The 18,451-nt window shown below is 40.0% G+C and overlaps 1 protein-coding gene across 6 annotated transcripts in view; it reads left to right on the plus strand.

The window, feature by feature from the left end:
• LOC137358450 (runt-related transcription factor 2-like) overlaps positions 1 to 18,451 on the plus strand; it is a 232,455-nt gene that overhangs the window by 122,596 nt on the left and 91,408 nt on the right. For all 6 annotated transcript variants that reach the window (XM_068024423.1, XM_068024424.1, XM_068024425.1 and 3 more), the window contains one exon: positions 3,299 to 3,403. In XM_068024423.1, the coding sequence (XP_067880524.1) occupies positions 3,299 to 3,403 (105 nt within the window). The remainder of the gene's footprint in view (positions 1 to 3,298; positions 3,404 to 18,451) is intronic.

An 18,451-nucleotide genomic window follows, 5' to 3' on the forward strand; every position in this document is an offset into this window, starting at 1 on the left:
TTGCCTCCAAGTCAGAAGGTTGTGGGTTCAAGTTCCACTCCAGGAGTTGAGCATAAAAGTCTAGGTTGGTGCTCCAATGCAGAACTATTGGAGGTGCTGACTTTCAGATGAAATATTAAACCAATGCTCCGTCTGCCCTCTCAGATGGATATAAAAGATCCTATGATGCTATTTTGAAAAAGAGCAAGGGAGTCATCCCCGGTGCCCTGGCCAATATTTATCCCTCAATCGACATCACAGAAACAGATTATCTGGCCATTATCACATTGCTGTTTGTGGAAGCTTGCTGTGTGCAAATTGGTTACCGTGTTTCCAAAATTGTGACAGTGACAATACTTCAAAAGTACTTCATTGGCTGTAAAGTGCTTTGGAACATCCTGAGGTCGTGAAAGGTGCTACATAAATGCAAATCTTTACTTTCTCCTACCTTCTATTTGTCCCTGAGCTGAATTTCCAACCCCATATCACACATCATGTTCGTCACATGATCCACCTACTTCCACCAGTGTAACATCACTGGTCTCTGCCCCTGCCTCAGCAAATCTCTTGTTGAAACCCTCATCTATGCCATCATCTCCAGACACAACAAATCAAAAGATCTCCTGGTCAGCCTTCCAACCTCCACAACCTCTGCTCATACAAAACTCTGCTACACATACTTAATCCCATACTAAGTCCTATTCACCCCATCCAACAGCAACATACCTTTATGTAGCATCTTCAATGTAGTAAAACATCCCAAGGAGCTTCACAGAAACATAATCAGACAAAAATGGACTTTCTGATCTACTTTGGCACCAGTACCCTTAGAGCCTCTAATTTAAAAATTCTCGTCCTCATGCTTAAATCCTTTCATTGCCTCGCCTCACCCTATCTCTGTAAACTGCTGCAGCTTATACTCACTGCCTCAGAACTTTGCGTTCCTCCAACCTTGACCTCCTGCATTTCTCCCCCCACCTCCATCCCATTCTGTCCCTGCAGTGGCAGACTTGAGCCGGCTAGAGTCTACACTCTGGAAATGCCTCCCTAAAAGTCTCTGCCCCTCTGTCCTCTTTTAAGATCCTCTTTAAAACTCACATCTCTGATTATTCATCTTTAAGTGCCTTGGGACATTTTCTGAGATCAAAAGCTCTGTAAATGTAAGTAGTTGTTGTTGATTCATAAGTCTTTCACACTTATTAAATAAACCTATAACATTTACCAGTATGCATAATTCTACTGTACATGATGTCTTTATTATGGATAAGTTTTCATATTTTATATCTTTAACATTATTATGTCTGTGTGCATGGACTGTAGGAACAGTTTCCTGCTCAGTGTTAACAGATCAGGGAAGGGCGCAATGTATAAAGAACAATAAGGATTATTATCCATAAGGCAATTAACCTGTGATCTTAAACTATTATTTGAAAAAATCACTTGCAATTACAGTAGAAATTTGGACTAGTTACAAATAATTAAGGTGTAATATTTTGGTATCTAATCTTTGCAATTATATAGTTACTTTAATGTAACATCTCAAGTTCTTAATTTTGCTGCACATTGAGGGGATTGTGAAAATAGCCTAGGTAATTCAGAAGAAAGGTAAAAAAACACACACATGACCAAATGAAGAGTTATGAAAGAGCTTTTCATGTTCTTAAAAATCTCCATGATTTTAATTAATATATAGAACTTGCTAAGTTTGAAGGAGCTTTACACTAACCAATTGCTAAATTGCATAATTAAAAACAAATTAAAACAATCAGGTGAGAGTAAGTCATCCTACATAGTTGGCTACTAGGTTTGAAATCAAAGCCAATTTAGTACCGTAGTTGTAGAATTCCCTAGCACTGGACTTGTTAATTTTAAAGGTTTGTTCCCTTAACACATGTACCAGTAGGAATTTTTAGTTCCCCTCCATCTGCAGGAAAGCAGCCAGCCTCTTTCCAATGCTTCCCTGCGTAGCACTAAAGAGATGAGGAAATAGCGTGGTGGCTTGAACTGGTGTCCTCTTGTTTGGGGTGCTAGAAATAGTTCCAATGCACACAGTTTCCCCAAAATAATTGTTTGGCTTTTGAAAAGGATATGCTAATGTTCAGGATCCTGATTTAAGTACAGCTTTATTATATTCTCAAAAACATCATTGACATTATGTAGATACATAGCTGACTTCAAATTCCAATTAATTGATTTAAAATGTTCCCAGGGACACTGCCTTTATGTCGACAATGAAATGAAGTCACATGAGTCTAAGGTGACTTGGGTAAGGTGTGCAGATAATGTGTGCGCAATTCTACCCGTGGGTGGAATGGAGCATTTCTAGCCAGGGTTAGGAATGGGTGAAGGACCTATTGAAAAATATGTACTTCACAAAATGGGCCTAATTCCGGGTTTGAGTGGCATATCATACAGTAGCAATGAAAAGAACATTCACTGGATTTAGAAGGACTGGTAACATTTGAGACCATGGGAATAAGATGTCCATGTTCAGGCTGATGGGCTTTATTAGGGATCCTTTAACGTGTCAAGTATTAAGTCTTTGTATTCTCAAGCAGTAGAAATGTTTATTTGGCACTTAGTACCTTGCCAGGAATGACAGACGAAAGAATTATTATATTATTATTAAACAAAACTAAGGGAACCAGTCTGCCTGTAGTTAGACATACTGAAAGCAGAAATACTTCCTAAGATACATGAAAATTATTTTCGCCTTTGTGCACATTTCTTCATTCTAGCACAAAGAGCTGAAAAGGCAGTACATTTCTCCATGACCACCACTTTTTGACGAGACCTCTTTACATGGGCAATGTCTGAAAAACAGTTTGACACATTTCCAAGTAAACAGAATGGTGTGATCTGTGCCATGATACACAATTGCAGTGTCAGATCACATAGTAGTGTACAAGAACAGATGTATAAATATAAAAAATATATGGCACAAGTTTGTGCTACAGGATATATAATAGTTTTTACTAAATAAACAAAAGTTAATTTATGGCATCTATATTTTAATTTTAAGATTTACAAAATAATTGTTGGTCTCAGCAATATTTATTATAATATATGGAAACACAAACACCTTCAAGGCAGATTTTCATCAATATTTCTGTAAAGACCTTGGTGTTAAAGTCCCATGTTTCAGACAGAAGTCACTTTTGTAAATGATTACCTCAGGGTTGCAATGACCAGTGTCTGCACTCAGTTATTTAAAACTGCACAATTGTAATGCTGCAAAACAGTATGTGCAGATGTTGTTGAATGAAGGCTAGGGCATAATGGTCATATAAGTAAAAATAAATTTTACTATATTTTTCAGGTAAAAGTTTTACATTGACAATCACAGTATTCACAAATCCCCCCCAAGTGGCCACCTATCACAGAGCTATAAAGGTTACTGTGGATGGACCTAGAGAACCAAGAAGTAAGTACGACCTTCCTATGATATGATTTATGCAGACAGACAATTACAGTATTTTTGTATGATTAAATGAGTTGAAATTTGAAAAAGGATTTGTCGTGTCAGATCAATAATAAATAGAGCCTCTTAGTGTACCTCAACCATGAGACAATTTCTGGACTTCCTGTTGAGTGGCAAAAGTCCTTTGGATTAAAGTTGTTTCTCTTTTAAATCGCAAAAGCTGTTAAATTAAACTTTGATCATGTGCAATTGTTTCAGGATTTAAGCCAACTACTCTATTGAACTGTTTTAGCAAGTTATGTTCCTCTACCATCGTAGCTTCATTGTTTTCACATGGGAAATTTAATGAATGAATAGCTCATCTTTAACCATTTCCAAATCAATGGTTGCTGTGGATCTCAGTTTATATGAGATATTCTAATCAAGTTCAATTCAATTCAAGGTGGGTGCCAAAGAGTGTGTCAAAATGACCTGACTAGGAACTGTCTGATATAACTGTAATTAGTGCTCAAGTATTCACCATGCTGAACTTCATATTCTATGAACAACAGTCAGCAAAACCTTTCTTAAATTATTACATTAAAACTTCTAAAGATTTGGTGGTAATATCTCCATCTTTGAAGCTTACAGACCAGGATCCCCAATGTGTACTCAGTTATCTGATCTTGGCCACTGCAATGTCAGGAGTGTCATAATTCGCCGTAAAGCCCTTGGATTAAACAATGGAAAATTGTCTAACCCGAATTGTGTCTGTTGCATGTGTGTGGATTCTACATGAGAATAGGATCAGGCTTAGCTGTGATGGCCTCCACATTGAATAGTTTGCTGACACTCATTGTCAAGGTTTACAAGCAAATAATGGCCATTTGGGTAAGGTAACAAAGCCCTATACTACCTTGTTACACAAATCATAATCAAGTTTTTAAATATGATGTAAATGTTAACACTTTTGCTTTTTAGCTCAGAATATATCTGAACATATAATTAAATTTTGCCATCTTTTGTATAACTACCGAGATAGCAATCAATCTGACCTTTTATGAAACATCCAATTCCTCAGTAATATCAGAGGAACATTCAATTGGCACATGTTTAATGGACAAAAGCCATCTTATTGTTTTCTAACCATTCCCACTTAGAATTAAGTACCATCACACCTCAGAGCAGGTATCCAAGCCAAACCAATTTGCATAATATTTGAGTTCATTTTCACAAGCCAAGCTTCAAAGGAGCTATTAATCTTTTTGGAAAGTAGAATTGTAATATAAATAATGTTTATATTTGTTGCAGTATTTACCTTAAACTTGTTTTGAAATGATTCAGTGCCTCCCAGCACTGATTGTTAAGTATTCAAAAAAAAATTCTTGTCTTGTTTACTCACATTCTAAATATTAAAAATAAACAGTGTAAAAATCTCTTTATGGAAGCATAGAACAGTGCAGCACAGAAGGAGGCCATTCAGCCCATCAAGTCTTTGCTGGCTATTTCAAAGAGCAATCCAGTCAGTCCAATTTCCCCACTATTTCTCCATATTCCTACATTTTTTTCTCCTTCAAGTATTTATCCAATTTCCTTTAGAAGGCTACTGTTGAATGTGTTTCCACCACCCTATCAGGTAGTGCATTTCCAAATGTTAACCACTTATTGTGTAAAAATGTTTTTCTCATGTCTCCTCTGGGTCTTTAGCCAATCACCTTAAATCTGTGTCTTAAATCTGGTTAACAGTCATTGGAAACAGTTTCCCTTTAATTACTCTATCTAAACCCATCATAGAATCACAGAATTGTTAATGCAGAAGGAGGCCATTTGGCCCATCACATCCACACTGGCTCTCTGAAAGAGCAATTCACTCAGTTCCGTTCCCCTGCCTTCTCCCCATAAACCTGCACATTCTTCCTTTTCATACAACTGTCTAATTCCCTTTTGAATGCTTCAATAGAACCTGCCTTAGTTGAAGGATGCTTTGATGGAGACTGTTTATTACTTGCCACAGAGCTCACTTCTCTATTCCTGACAACACCCAGTTAGTGCTGGCTGGCTCTTTATATATACATTTGAGTACAATTAACTAATCAACACCCAACACCTGTTCACCCTATTACCTTCAACCAGTAGGTATTTAACATCCTTTAACAGAATTTATTAGACATTAGCAACGTCCACCACACTCTCAGGCAGTGCATTCCAGAATTTAACCAATCCCTGCATGAAAAAGTTTTTCTTTATGTCACTTTTGCTTCTCTTACCAAATACTTTTAATCTGTGCCCTCTCGGTCTCAATCCTTTCATGAGTGGGAAAAGATTCTCCCTATCTACTCTGTTCACATCCCTCATGATTTTGAATACCTCTATCAAATCACCTCTCAGCCTTCTCTTCAAGGAAAACAGTCCTAACTTCTCCAATCTATCTTCATAACTGAAGTTCCTCATCACTGGAACCATTCTCGTGAATATTTTCTGTACTCCCTCCAATGCCCTCACGTTTTTCCTAAATACGGTGCCCAGAACTGGACGCACTACTCCAGCTGAGGTCGAACTAGTGTCTTATACATGTTCAACTTAGCTTTCTTGCTCTTGTACTCTATGCCCCTGTTAATAAAGCCCAGGATACTGTATGCTTTATTAACTGCTCTCTCAACCTGTCCTGCCACCTTCAATGACTTATGTACATATACACCCAGGTCCTTCTGCTCCTGCACCCCCTTTAGAATTGTACTCTTTATATTGTCTCTCCATGTTCTACCTACTAAAAGGATCACTTCATATTTCTCTGCATTGAACTTCATCTGCCACCTGTCTGCCCATTCCGCCAACTTGTCTATGTCCTTTTGGAGTTCTAAACTATCCTGCTCACAGTTCATAATACTTCCAAGTTTCGTATCATCTGCAAACTTTGAAATTGTGCCCTGTACACCATGGTCTAGGTGATCTTAAACACGCTTATCAAATTTCTTCTTAACCTTCTCTGGTCTAAGGAGAACAAACCCAGCTTCTCCACTCTATCCAGAATTGGATACAATACTCCAGCTGGAGCCAGGTGCATTTTATATCGGTATTTTATATAGGTTTATCATAACTTCTTGGCTTTTGTGCTCTATGCCTCTATTTATAAAGCCCAAAATTCCAAATGCTTTATTAACTGCTTTGTTAACCTGTCCAGTCACCTTCAAGGATTTGTGTGCAAATTCCCCCATGTCTCTGTTTTTGCCCTTCCTTTAAACGTACTATTTAGCTTGTATTGTCTCTCCTCATTCTTCCTACCAAAATGTATCACCTCACACTCTTCTGTGTTGATTTTCATCTGCCATGTATTCCTATTCCTACCACCTATTCCACCAGCCTATGTCCTCTTAAAGTCTATTACTATCATCGTTACTGTTTACTTCAGGATAGAGGAAAGGAAGAGTGAGGAAAACAAAATAAGTTAAACAACAAAAGAGCAAGAGAAGAACATGAGAAGCAACAAAGAAGACAAAAGAAAGAAACCACAAAAAGATAATCACAGGAAAGAAAACAGTAATAAAAAATAAAAATACGGAGATGCAGAATGACATTAAAAATAAGTTATCAACATCAGTGTATAATCGTTGAAGCAGAACTATATCATGTTCAAACAAGTGAAGAAAGGAATAGCATGGAAGCCATTTCAACTTTTTCCCTGTACTTCCTTTTTACTTTTTCTCTAGATTTTTCTATGTACACATCAGCATGACCCATCAAGACAGATAAGTTTCCACATATTTCCTTATGTTGTCCATTCATAAATTTGTTTTTTCAGTACCTCTAGATGCTTTATGCAAAACCGTGATACTGGTACAGCAAGCCATGATACATGTAGTAATTGTAGAAATCCGCAACATGTCTCATCATGCCAGTCATGTGCCATAGGCATGGGCAGATCTACAATTGGTATGGGAAAAATAAAATCCCAAAAATTTATTCTCAAAATAGTTGTTCACAAATATATAGTTTAAAGTTTTCATATCGGTCATTAAATTATCAAGCATCACATACAAAGTAAGATTCATATAGAGGCATTTTTAGTCTTTGTTTACAGTCAGCACTGACTTCTTCTTTGGATCCACTAGTTCTTAGGTTTGTCTTGGGTAGAAATCAGCTGTGTAGGACAGAGATCATTATGGTTTGTATGAAGAATGCGCAAAATGGGAGTCCAGCCTCCACTGCAGAAAGTACAAAATCTTTTAAATGCATTGTGCTTCAAAAGAGACTTTTGCTGTATACTTTGAGGTATAAAATGTATTTGAACAACACTACAGCTTTAGCAAAGTACTGGGGTAATTCCATGATCTGGTACTTCTAACGGTGGCTGATGCTTGTAGGCAATGCATCATGGGTTTATGAGCCTGTGATTTTCCGTCTGTTATATAGAAAAAGAAAGTCACAATCTACATGTCCGCAATTTCCCAAGATGCTTTCTCTGCAAGGGCCACTTCCCACTAAAATTGCTACGTCATGAAATCTACCATAAAAACTTTACATGGAAGTGCTATCAGCAATGGAGGCAAGACCATTTGAAAGCTGCCCTTATTTCCAATGCAAATGCAAATTTTCTAACTTATTGATGGAGCCTGGGCTCTTGCTTTAGGTGGAGCAAGACTGCAGCGGTGTTATTAAAGAATCAGGAAAACAATCGAAAATAAAATATGACAGACTTCCCATCTGAGCACCGCTTGTCAGCCCACAATATACTTGAAGACACCTGGGTGGAATGTATGTTACATCAGACACTGAATATTTACAAGATTATATTTATTTATCATTACACATGGGGAGAACATCAAAATCAGATATGAATGGAATTTCTGCTGGACTGCCAGTGGTAAAATATGTGTTGCTCAATACATTTTATACCTCAAAGTATACAGCAAAAGTCTCTTTTGAAGCACAATAAAAGATTTTGTACTTTCTGCAGTGGAGGCTAGACTCCCATTTTGTGCATTCTTCATACAAATCATAATGATCTCTGTCCTACACAGCTGATTTCTACCCATGACAAACCTAAGAACTGGTGGATTCAAAGAAGAGGTCATTGCTGATGAAAATGTGTGCCAGTGATAAAACCAGATGACGTGGGTAATATCATGGCTGTTTTCTGTTTAAGCCATTGAGCACTGAATTAGCACTTTTGCATCGGATTAAAAATGTCAAGATTTTTTTCTTTCTGTGGCTCTTGACATCTGTATGTAATATGGAGCTCCAAAAATTGAAAGGCTAGATAAGCTTTTGATTAAAAATTGCTAAATTGTAGCAGCACATTGGTGCATCAGATTGGTGCAGTGCCACTGAATGATGGGGCTGCGTTAACATCTGTGATTCCACCGGTGGTAAATTGCTAACGCAACCATGCTGTTGGGGGAGTTAGCAGCACAGAATATGATAAGAAAAGAAAATCTGATGGTGAATCACTGTAGGTCACTCTGTCATATACTTCTTGGGAGTAGTATTGATAAAAGCCTGGGGTGAGATCATTTTACTGTCTTTCTGCATCAAGGTAGCGTTTAACACAGGAGGAAGCCTGAAAGAGAATTGTGTGTAAAATTATGCAATGGAAAGAAAAAACAGCAAAAGTTAAACTAAACCCAAAAGAAGCATTTCAAATAAGGAACAAGGAAGGTGACAATACCCAAAGTCAAATCTTCACTGGGGACACCAGTCAGTGTGACAGGGGAAAAATTAACATTAGATTTTGCGGAAGAATATAACTGTAAATCAACAGCTTTGAGCTTCTCACCATAATCTGAAATGGAGTGTTTATGCCAGTAGGAATCATGGTTGAGGGCAGCAATTCTGGAGCCCTAAGCCTCTAGAGCAATAGTCAGAGCATTCACAAGAGATAATGTGACTGGCTTTAGGACCTGTACAATTGGGGACTTTGGTGCCGGTATCTCCAGAGTTGCCATATACTCTGCTGTAGACTGTAGTGTAGAGAGAACTTCCTGCATGGCTAGACAGGTGTGGATATTGGACTGCTCTACACTCCCAGCTAGAACTTGCAAAATATTTTGAACAATCTGAAAGTGATTCCTGTAGACTATTCTGCTCAGACAATCATTTCCTTTTATTTCAGACTCTGAGATTTGTTATGCAAGTTTTATGATGGTCGTTGTTGCAGGGTACGGTCAGGTGCTGATTTGCTTCGGGCTATTGGCATTTTTCTTCTCTTCCTACAAAAACAGAAGAAAAGTATATAATGCTAGCTCCAAAAATGCTCACATGCAGTGCAAAGCACTCTGTGTAATGTTTCCATGGTTGAATGTATCCTGTGTGTGAGTGAATAAATAGGAGGACAAGAGATTAACAAGAACAGAATGGCATTATCCCTGAACTTGAGGGACATCGCCAGCTTCACCATCCCTACTGTATTGATCCTTGCATAGCCAATGTTGTCCTGTGTAGCCTTCCCTAAGGGAGTCAAGAGATTGTGATTTATAATATTCCATCTTGTTCTGCAAGCAGGAAAGTTCTCTTGAGCTGTTGCAAATTTAAGGAGTATGTGCACTGACATGATGTGAAACCATTCTGAAACCCATTCTGTATGTGATAGAAGGATTTGCTGTATGAAGTCTCTTTGACATTTCAGTATAACAGCTATTTCAGATATAAGTTGCAGCTTGTATTTATGCTGTGTTGCAGTATGACCATATCTGGTAAGCATTCAAAAACTGACGTATAAAATCTTTGGATTGGCAGCAAAAAAGAGTAAGAGGTAATGAGTCATAGAGTCATTACGGCATGAAGGAGGCGATTCAATCAGTCCCATTGCCCCACTCTATCCATGTAGCGCTGCAACTTTATTTCCCTCAGTGCCCATCCAATTTCCTTTTGAAATCATTCATCATCTCCACTTCCACCACCCTTATAGGCAGTAAGTTCCAAGTCATTATCACTCATTGCGTAAAAAAGTTCTTCCGCACAACACTGCAGCCTCACAGCTCCAGCGACCCAGGTTCAGTTCTGGGAACTGCCTGTGCGGAGTTTGCAAGTTCTCCCTGTGACCGCGTGGGTTTCCGCTGGGTGCTCCGGTTTCCTCCCACAGCCAAAGACTTGCAGGTTGATAGGTAAATTGGCCATTGTAAATTGCCCCTTGTGGTGGGAGGAGAATGGTGGGGATGTGGTAGGGAATATGGGATTAATGTAGGATTAGTATAAATGGGTGGTTGTTGGTCGGCACAGACTCGGTGGGCCGAAGGGCCTGTTTCAGTGCTGTATCTCTAAATAAATAAATAAATAAACCCCCGTGCACCTCTTGCCAAAACCTTCAATCTGTGTCCCCTGGTCCTTGTACCATCAGCTAGTGAAAACAACTTTTCTTTGCCTACCTTATCTAAATCTGTCACAATTTTGTACACCTCTATCAAATCTCTCCTCAATCTCCTTTCCTCCAAGGAGAACAACCCCAGCTTCTCCATCCTTACATCTCCACTGCACCTCTAAAGTGTGGTAACCAGAACTGGACGCAATACTCTTGTTGTGGCCGAACCAAAGCTTTATACAGGTTCAACATAACTTCCCTCCCTGCGTACTCAACGCCTCTACTTATGAAGACCCAGATCCCATATAGTTAATTACTCTATATGTCCCATCACCTCCAAAAATCAATCCGCACCAACCCCCAGGTCCCTCTGTCCCTGTACACTCCTTAGAACTGTGCCATTTATTCTATATTCCCTCTCGCTATCTCCCTATCCACAAAATCCCAGAATCGTTACATGCGGAAGAGGGCCATTCGGCCCATCACTGGCTCTCCAAATGAGCAATTCATCTAGTGCCATTCCGTCGCCTTCTGCCAATAACTCTGCACCTTCTTCCTTTTCAGATAACAGTCTAATTCCCTTTTGAACGCCTCGATTGAATCTGCCTCCACCACACTCTCAGGCAGTGCATTCCAGATCCTAGCCACTTGCTGCGTGAAGAAGTTTTTCCTCATGTCACTTTTGCTTCTTTTTCCAATCATTTTAAATCTGTGCCCACTCGTTCTTGATCCTTTCATGAGTGGGATCAGTTTTTCCATATCCCTTCTGCCAAAATGCATCACCTCACACGTTTCTGTATTCCTTTCTATCTGCAACTTGTTTGTCCGTTCTGTTAGCCTTTATGTCCTGCTGCAGTCGATTGGTATCATCCTCATGGTCTGCCACACCTCCAAGTTTGGTATCATAGGCAAATTTTGAAATTTTACTCTGAATTCCAAGATCCAAGTCATTTATATATATCTAAAAATGCAGTAGTCCTACACTGAACCTTGGGAGCTGCACTGTCTACAGTTTTCTGTCCTTAAGCCAAATTTTTATCTAAGCTGACACTGACCCTCCTATTCCATGAGCCTCAATTTTGTGAACCAATCTTTTATGTGGTACTTTGTCAAATGCTTTCTTAAAATCCATGTAGACAACATCCATTGTTTTTTCTTCATCAACCTCTCTGTTGCATCATCAAAAATTCAATTAGTCAAGCACAATTTACCTTTTACAAATCCATGCTGGCTGTCCTCATTTAACTCAAACCCGTCCAAGTGCCTGTTGATTTTTTCCCTGATTATTCTTTCTAAACCCACCAATGATGTTAAACTAACAGTCCTGTAGTTACTAGGAATGTTCTTACATCCTTTCTTGAATAAGGGTGTAACATCTGCCACACTCCAATCCTCTGGCACCTCCCCTGTATTTAGGGAAGATTATGGCAAGCCCTTCTGCTATCTCCACTCCTATTTCCTTTAGCAGTCTGGGATGCAAACCATCCGGACCATGCAATTTATCCACTCCAAGCATAGCCAGCCTTTCCAGTACATCCTGCCTATCAATTTTGTCGCCGTCCATTACCTCAACCATCTCCGCTTCTACCAATATTTTGTCAGCATCCTCTTAGTAAACTCCAATACAAAGTACTCAATAAGTAATCTCGCCTTGCCCTGTGCCTCTAAACATATATCACCTGTGTCTGCGTGGGTTTCCTCCGGGTGCTCTGGTTTCCTCCCACAAGACTTTCTGGTTGATAGGTTAATTGGCCATTATAAATTGCCCCTAGTATAGGTAGGTGGTAGGGAAATATAGGGACAGGTGGGGATGTGGTAGGAATATGGAATTAGTGTAGGCTTAGTATAAATGGGTGGTTGATGGTCGGCACAGACTCGGTGGGCCGAAGGGCCTGTTTCAGTGCTGTATCTCTAAAATTAAAACCTTCTTTGTCTCTGATAGACCCCACCCCACCTTTTATTACCTGCTTACTATTTACATGCCTGTAGAAGATTTTTGTGTTCCCTTTTTATGTTAACTGTCTTTCTATTCTCATATTCCCTCTTTGACAGTATTATTCTCCTATTTACTCCCCCCTTGCCCCCACCCCCCAACTTATTGTATTTGGCCTGGTTCTCACTTGAATAATTCACCTGACATGCATCACACAACTTTTTTTTAATTTCATCATATTCTTTATCTTCCTCATCATCCAAGAAGCCCTGGCTTTGGTTCCCCTACCTTTCACCCTTGTTAGCATGTACCTAACCCGTACCTGAAACATTTCCTCCTTAAAGATCACCCATTGTTCCATTACAGTTTTTCCTGTCAGTCTTTGGTTCCATTTTACACTGGCTAGATCCCCTCTCATCCCATTGAAGTTAGTCCTCTTCCAGTTTAAAAGTTCTACTTTAGATTGTTCCTTGCTCTTCTCCAATGCTAATCTAAATCTTATGATACATGATCACTCTTAGCCAAGTGTTCCCCCACAGACACTTGGCCCACTTGGCTCACCTCATGCTCCAGCACCAGATCCAGCAAAGCCTCCTTCCTATTTGGACCCAGAACACACTAGTCAAGGAAGTCATCCTAATCAAATATCAGAAATTCTATACCCTTTACTCTATCATTATCCCAACCGATATTTGGGTAATTAAAGTCCCCCAATATCACCACTCTATGGCTCTTGCACATCTATGTGATTTCCCTGCTGATCTGCTCCTCTATCTCTCTCTCATTATTTGCGGGCCTATAGAATACTCCCAGTAGTGTGATCATATCCTTTTTGCTTCTCAACTCTAACCAAACGGATTCTGTTTTTTGCACACTCAAGGACATCCTCTCTTTTCAACACTACAATGTCTTTCCTAATCAGTACGGCCACCCCACCTCCCTTTTTTCCTTCTGTATCTTTTCTGAACACTTTGTATCCTTGAATATTAAGTGCCCAGTCCTCACCATTTTTAAGCCACGTTTCCGTTATTGTCACTACATCATATTCCCACACGGCCGTTTGTGCTTGTAGCTCACCAACCTTATTCACCACACTTTGTGCATTTACATACCTTCAATTTCAGCCTGTCTTCGTATTTTTTGTAGTCCTTCTGCATCTACTCCTATCTAATGTCGTACTACTTTCTTCTATAGTACTCTCCAACATCTTGTGATATGTATGCTTGAAGCTGCTACTTGTCATAAAAAGATGTCTCCTAGTCTTGCCTCAGCAAGTTTCTTCATGTCTGCCATCTCTATTTGGGTCCTGTTCACTGCACTCACCCTATCTTCTGCCTGGTTTGATGCACTAGTGATTTCTATGAAGAGTGCCTTTCAGAGCCAAAGAAGATTGCGTTGTTACAGCATAAGTTTCAGTACAACATCAATAAGTCAGCAGTGAGCGACTGAGGATTTTTGTAGCTCCCTTGTGTAGTAGACAAGAATGATCTTGTGCAAATGGTTGCTGGAGCCATTTAAATGATACTTAGCAGCTGATCACATGCAAAAGTTCCATTAGGCAGTCTGCAATGCAAATGGGAACCTGCACTGATTAGACAAATTATGCCACTTCTGAATATTGAGAGTAGAAAAAAATGAGAGCAGTAACAGAAAATAATCACAGCAAAATGTTTACCCTAGATTTGTGTGCAAGCAGGTATTTTCAAGTTCATAACTTCCCCTCCATACGACTCTACCCCATCCCACCATTTTCACTCAGTGCAAGAGCTCAGCGTGGGGATTTGTGGGCAAGTGACATTCACTGATGTGAGACTTCGGCTATTTAAACTCCTGGTCTCCACTACCATAGTGCTGGTCGAATTCCCAGCTGAACCCAGTGAGAATAACATGCGTGGGAACTGCAGTATAAGGAGGCCGCCTCCTGGGGATACATGGGAATGATCCCCGCACTCAGGTTGTTGGGGGTGGAGGGGGGGCAGGGGTTATCACCCAAATATGGTTAGGGAGGGATGCAGGACACTTGGGAAATTGGAGGCCCAATGTTTACTTGTAGAGCTGGAAGACTCTCCTACTCCTCCTGGCCCACAATGAAACAATAAAAAATATATGTACTTACCTTCTTGGCCCTCTTCTATGCCAATTCCTACATGGCACCAGGTTTCGCTTGTGAGGCTATCACCAGGTGCTGAATACATGCACAATGTTAAAGTGGCCTGCCTGGAGCTAGGGCCTCCAGTGCACTGCAAAGCACACCTGTTAAAATGGAGCTGGCATCCATGCGACATGAAGAAGGTGATTAGCACGCTGCTGCAACTTTATCTCCCACCTTTCCACATGTTCCATTGTCGCTGAGTGCAGGTGGTGGGGGAGTTAAAATTGAGGCTATAGATATGGAAGAACAGTGCCTTCGGGCCCAAAATTCTTGCCCTGGCCTAGTCACAACTGGGGAAGACCTCTAGGCAAGAGACCAAAAAATGGGGTGGGATCCAATTCCACTTGGAATCTCTCCCATTTTTCACTTTTAGCTTTAGCCATTTCCAATGAAGGGGGGTAAAGGGGAGCTGAAAGTTGGTTTGCCCCACTAACGCCTCAGAAAATGCCCCAATTCTCACTGGAAGTAAGGTTATCAAGACTGGGAAGGGCTTTTTCTCCCCAAAAATATACTTTATTCATAAAAATCTGTAAAAAATACATTACAAAACAGCACCAAGTAGACATTCCAGAAAGTGCAAAGAAAATCAGTTTTCGTCAAAACAGGAGTGAGTTGCCTCACAAGGCTTCCATTCCATTTTACATGCCATGTACATTTTACAGCAAAACCATATTTAGTGTATACAGCCTGAGGGGTTTTCCATGGGTACAGCCCCTCGGTTCACAATGGTGGGAGGACCTTACACAGTGGTCTTTCCCCATTGAGCCTTTGTAGTGCCCTCTCCATTTGCCCCTAGTAGAGCAGGTGTACACCGCTTTCCCTTTTTCCAGTGGTTGGAGGCAGGTGATGCTGATGCACTCACCTCAAATCAACCATGAACTGTCACTCAGATTTGGAATGGGTTTGGCATCCATGGCTGCGGGTGGCCAAACTTTGCCGCTTTTCCAGGGATAAAGCAGGTACCCTGGAAACTTGGCCTGTTTAGCTTTTTGTTTGACACTAGGTAGCTCCAGCAATTGCAGTTAATAAGCATTTCAAATTGTGCACTAAAAAAAGTTCTGGCTGATCGCTGCAATTTGCATAAGCTGACATTAATGTGGAGTGTCATTGATGCTGTTACATCTCGTTTTCCTCGCTTTGAAAGTGTATTTCACTTGCCTTTTTGGCTGATCTTCACATGTAGCATGACAACTGTGGTTTTCAATGTCAAACAATTTTGCAGATTGAAAAAAAAAGAATTGGACATTGCATTTGGAGTGCCAAGGTTTTGCAAGGTGCTTTCCTCTTTGAATTAGAACTGCAGTATGCTGCACTCATAAAATGTCACAATTTCCAGTGTGTTTAAAGGATCAGCTTTCCAGCTGTTGACAGTTGATCTTTTTAATTCACATGTCAGTAACAGATTTTTTTCCATCGTCTGCTTCCAAGTAAGTGCTATTACATCACAGGTGTTTTTTTTAAAGTGAAAGCATCTGGCACTCCCTCCTGGAAACACTTCTTAAGAGCACATGACCATCATGTACTAAAAGATTAAAAACTCCTCCATCTTATAATTGCTGTGTTTAACTTTGAACTTTTTTTTCCCCCTTGAGCTTTGATTCATCTTTGTTTAAAGGATTTCATTGCTTTGTTCAAAAAAGAACCAACAGATGAATTTCTAGATTGCTCAGTTTTTTAAAACTTTTCAGTAGTTAGAAAAGTAGTCAGGCAGAAAATAACACATTTAGATCCATTTGGTTGTGCAACCTTTTGTCTTACTGATGTATTGGCCTGGAGTACTTTCAGTGCTTCTAAAACAAGCATTTAAAGAGGTTTAGTCACAATTTGCTTAGGTAATCAGTTCACTTCAAAATTTGCCTTAAAAGGTCACCATTTGCAAAATGAGCTTTTGCTATAAATTACACAAAATAAATATTGTAATTGCATCGCCCAGATAGTTCACAAATTTTTATAGCAATCGCTGATTTGTCATTAAATACAGGAAGGGATAGAGCTTGAATAATATAAATCTTAATTTTCAAGAGGATCAGCCAGAAGAAGTAAGCACCAGGTATGAAAGCTTAAAATGTGTCCGCAAACAAAAAGCACCCTTTCACCTTTAAATCAAACATTACTGCTTTGTAGCAGTGTTTAGTAGCTGTTTTTGTTTTGTTTTATCTTCATTTCAATTTATTTTCGATGAGTGGTATGAGGCATAGACTCCAAAATTGATCTGTCCATTTGGTATTGCCTAAGCATTTAACATTGCCTAAACATGTAAAAGGTAAAGTTATGCTATCAAAATGTTTTGTATCAATCTCTGTCCTGCTTACAGGTTACAGCCAAAAAAGAGATGCTGGGCCCAATTTAATCCTCTCTAGTGTAGATTACAGGACCAGCTTATTTATATAATTGTTAGCATTGCCTGAATGCAACTCCCATGAAACATTGGAGTACTACACTGGAAGGAATGAAACTTGTTAATTGCTGCCTTTAAGAAACCTTGATTGGCTGAAGATTTGCGACAGCATCAGGCTGGAGGGAGCAGAAGGTAAGTATTAGATGGTTTGAAGGACTGAGTAGGCTGTGAAATCACTGTTATTGACATGGAACCGGCTTGGATTGTCACTGTCTCTCAGAGAGTTCAGCATCTGATAAGACTAGCCAGCACATGGATTAGTGGATACGCAGATCCAGGGCTCAGTACAGCAGTGATGCCAGGCAGCAACCTGCATGGGGCTGTCATTTCACAGGATCACAGCATGTGGCATGCATCTGGCCTTCCCCCTCAGTGCACTATGCAAGTGACATGTAGGAGGTAACACAAATTCTGGAAATGCGACTAGCGTAGGGTCACAGCCTGGACCAAGATGCTGTAAGATTGAGGGCACCCATGTCAAACTCACTTTCTAAGTCCCAGGATGGATGTACCTGTGGTCACTGCTCGTTAGGGTAAGTTCGAATGTTATAATGATCTGTGAGGTGCGTGGTTTCTCCTGATCATTGACCACTGCCTTAGCTTCTCTCGCCATACCTACAGATGCAGAAGGGGAAGAAATGTTACATGTTTTTATTACACTTTGGCGGTATGTAGCCTTTGTCTGCGGTCCTTGTGTGGACCTGCTGCATGTATGCTTTGGTGTCAGTGAGTACCTCATTGAACAGGATTGTCATGCTCAGAAGGAACCATAATGAAATAAACAATGAATTGGAGGAACTATGAAAATAAAAAAGGCAACTATTAAACTGAAACACAAGAACTTGGACACTTGTACTACAGACAAAATGGAGTACTAGTCATGTAGCCCTTCCTGTAGTGATAATACACACCTCCATCTGTTGAGGATGAAACTCATTAACCTCATCTGAAATAGCTCTGCAGAGAACCCATTGAAATTGAAAGGAGCACCATTGCATATTGATGACTGCTATCTACATGAATGAACTAACAAAAGATTCTGGAGACAGACTGACTCACAGTCCAAACCAAAATGACTAGGAGTGAAGTAGCACCATTATCACAGAATGGTCACCATTTGGACATCAATCGATAGCCATGGTTTCCATATCCTGGAACATTGTGTGGTCACACCAGGGGAGATGGCCCTGTGACACCTGACAGAGACTCAAATGTGATGGATTCTGAAAGTGAGTTTGACATGGGTGCCCTCATCTCACAGCATGGAGAGAGAGAGAGAGATCAAGCCAAGAGCA

This window comes from Heterodontus francisci, chromosome 3 (assembly GCF_036365525.1).
Source record: "Heterodontus francisci isolate sHetFra1 chromosome 3, sHetFra1.hap1, whole genome shotgun sequence".
NCBI lineage: Eukaryota > Metazoa > Chordata > Chondrichthyes > Heterodontiformes > Heterodontidae > Heterodontus > Heterodontus francisci.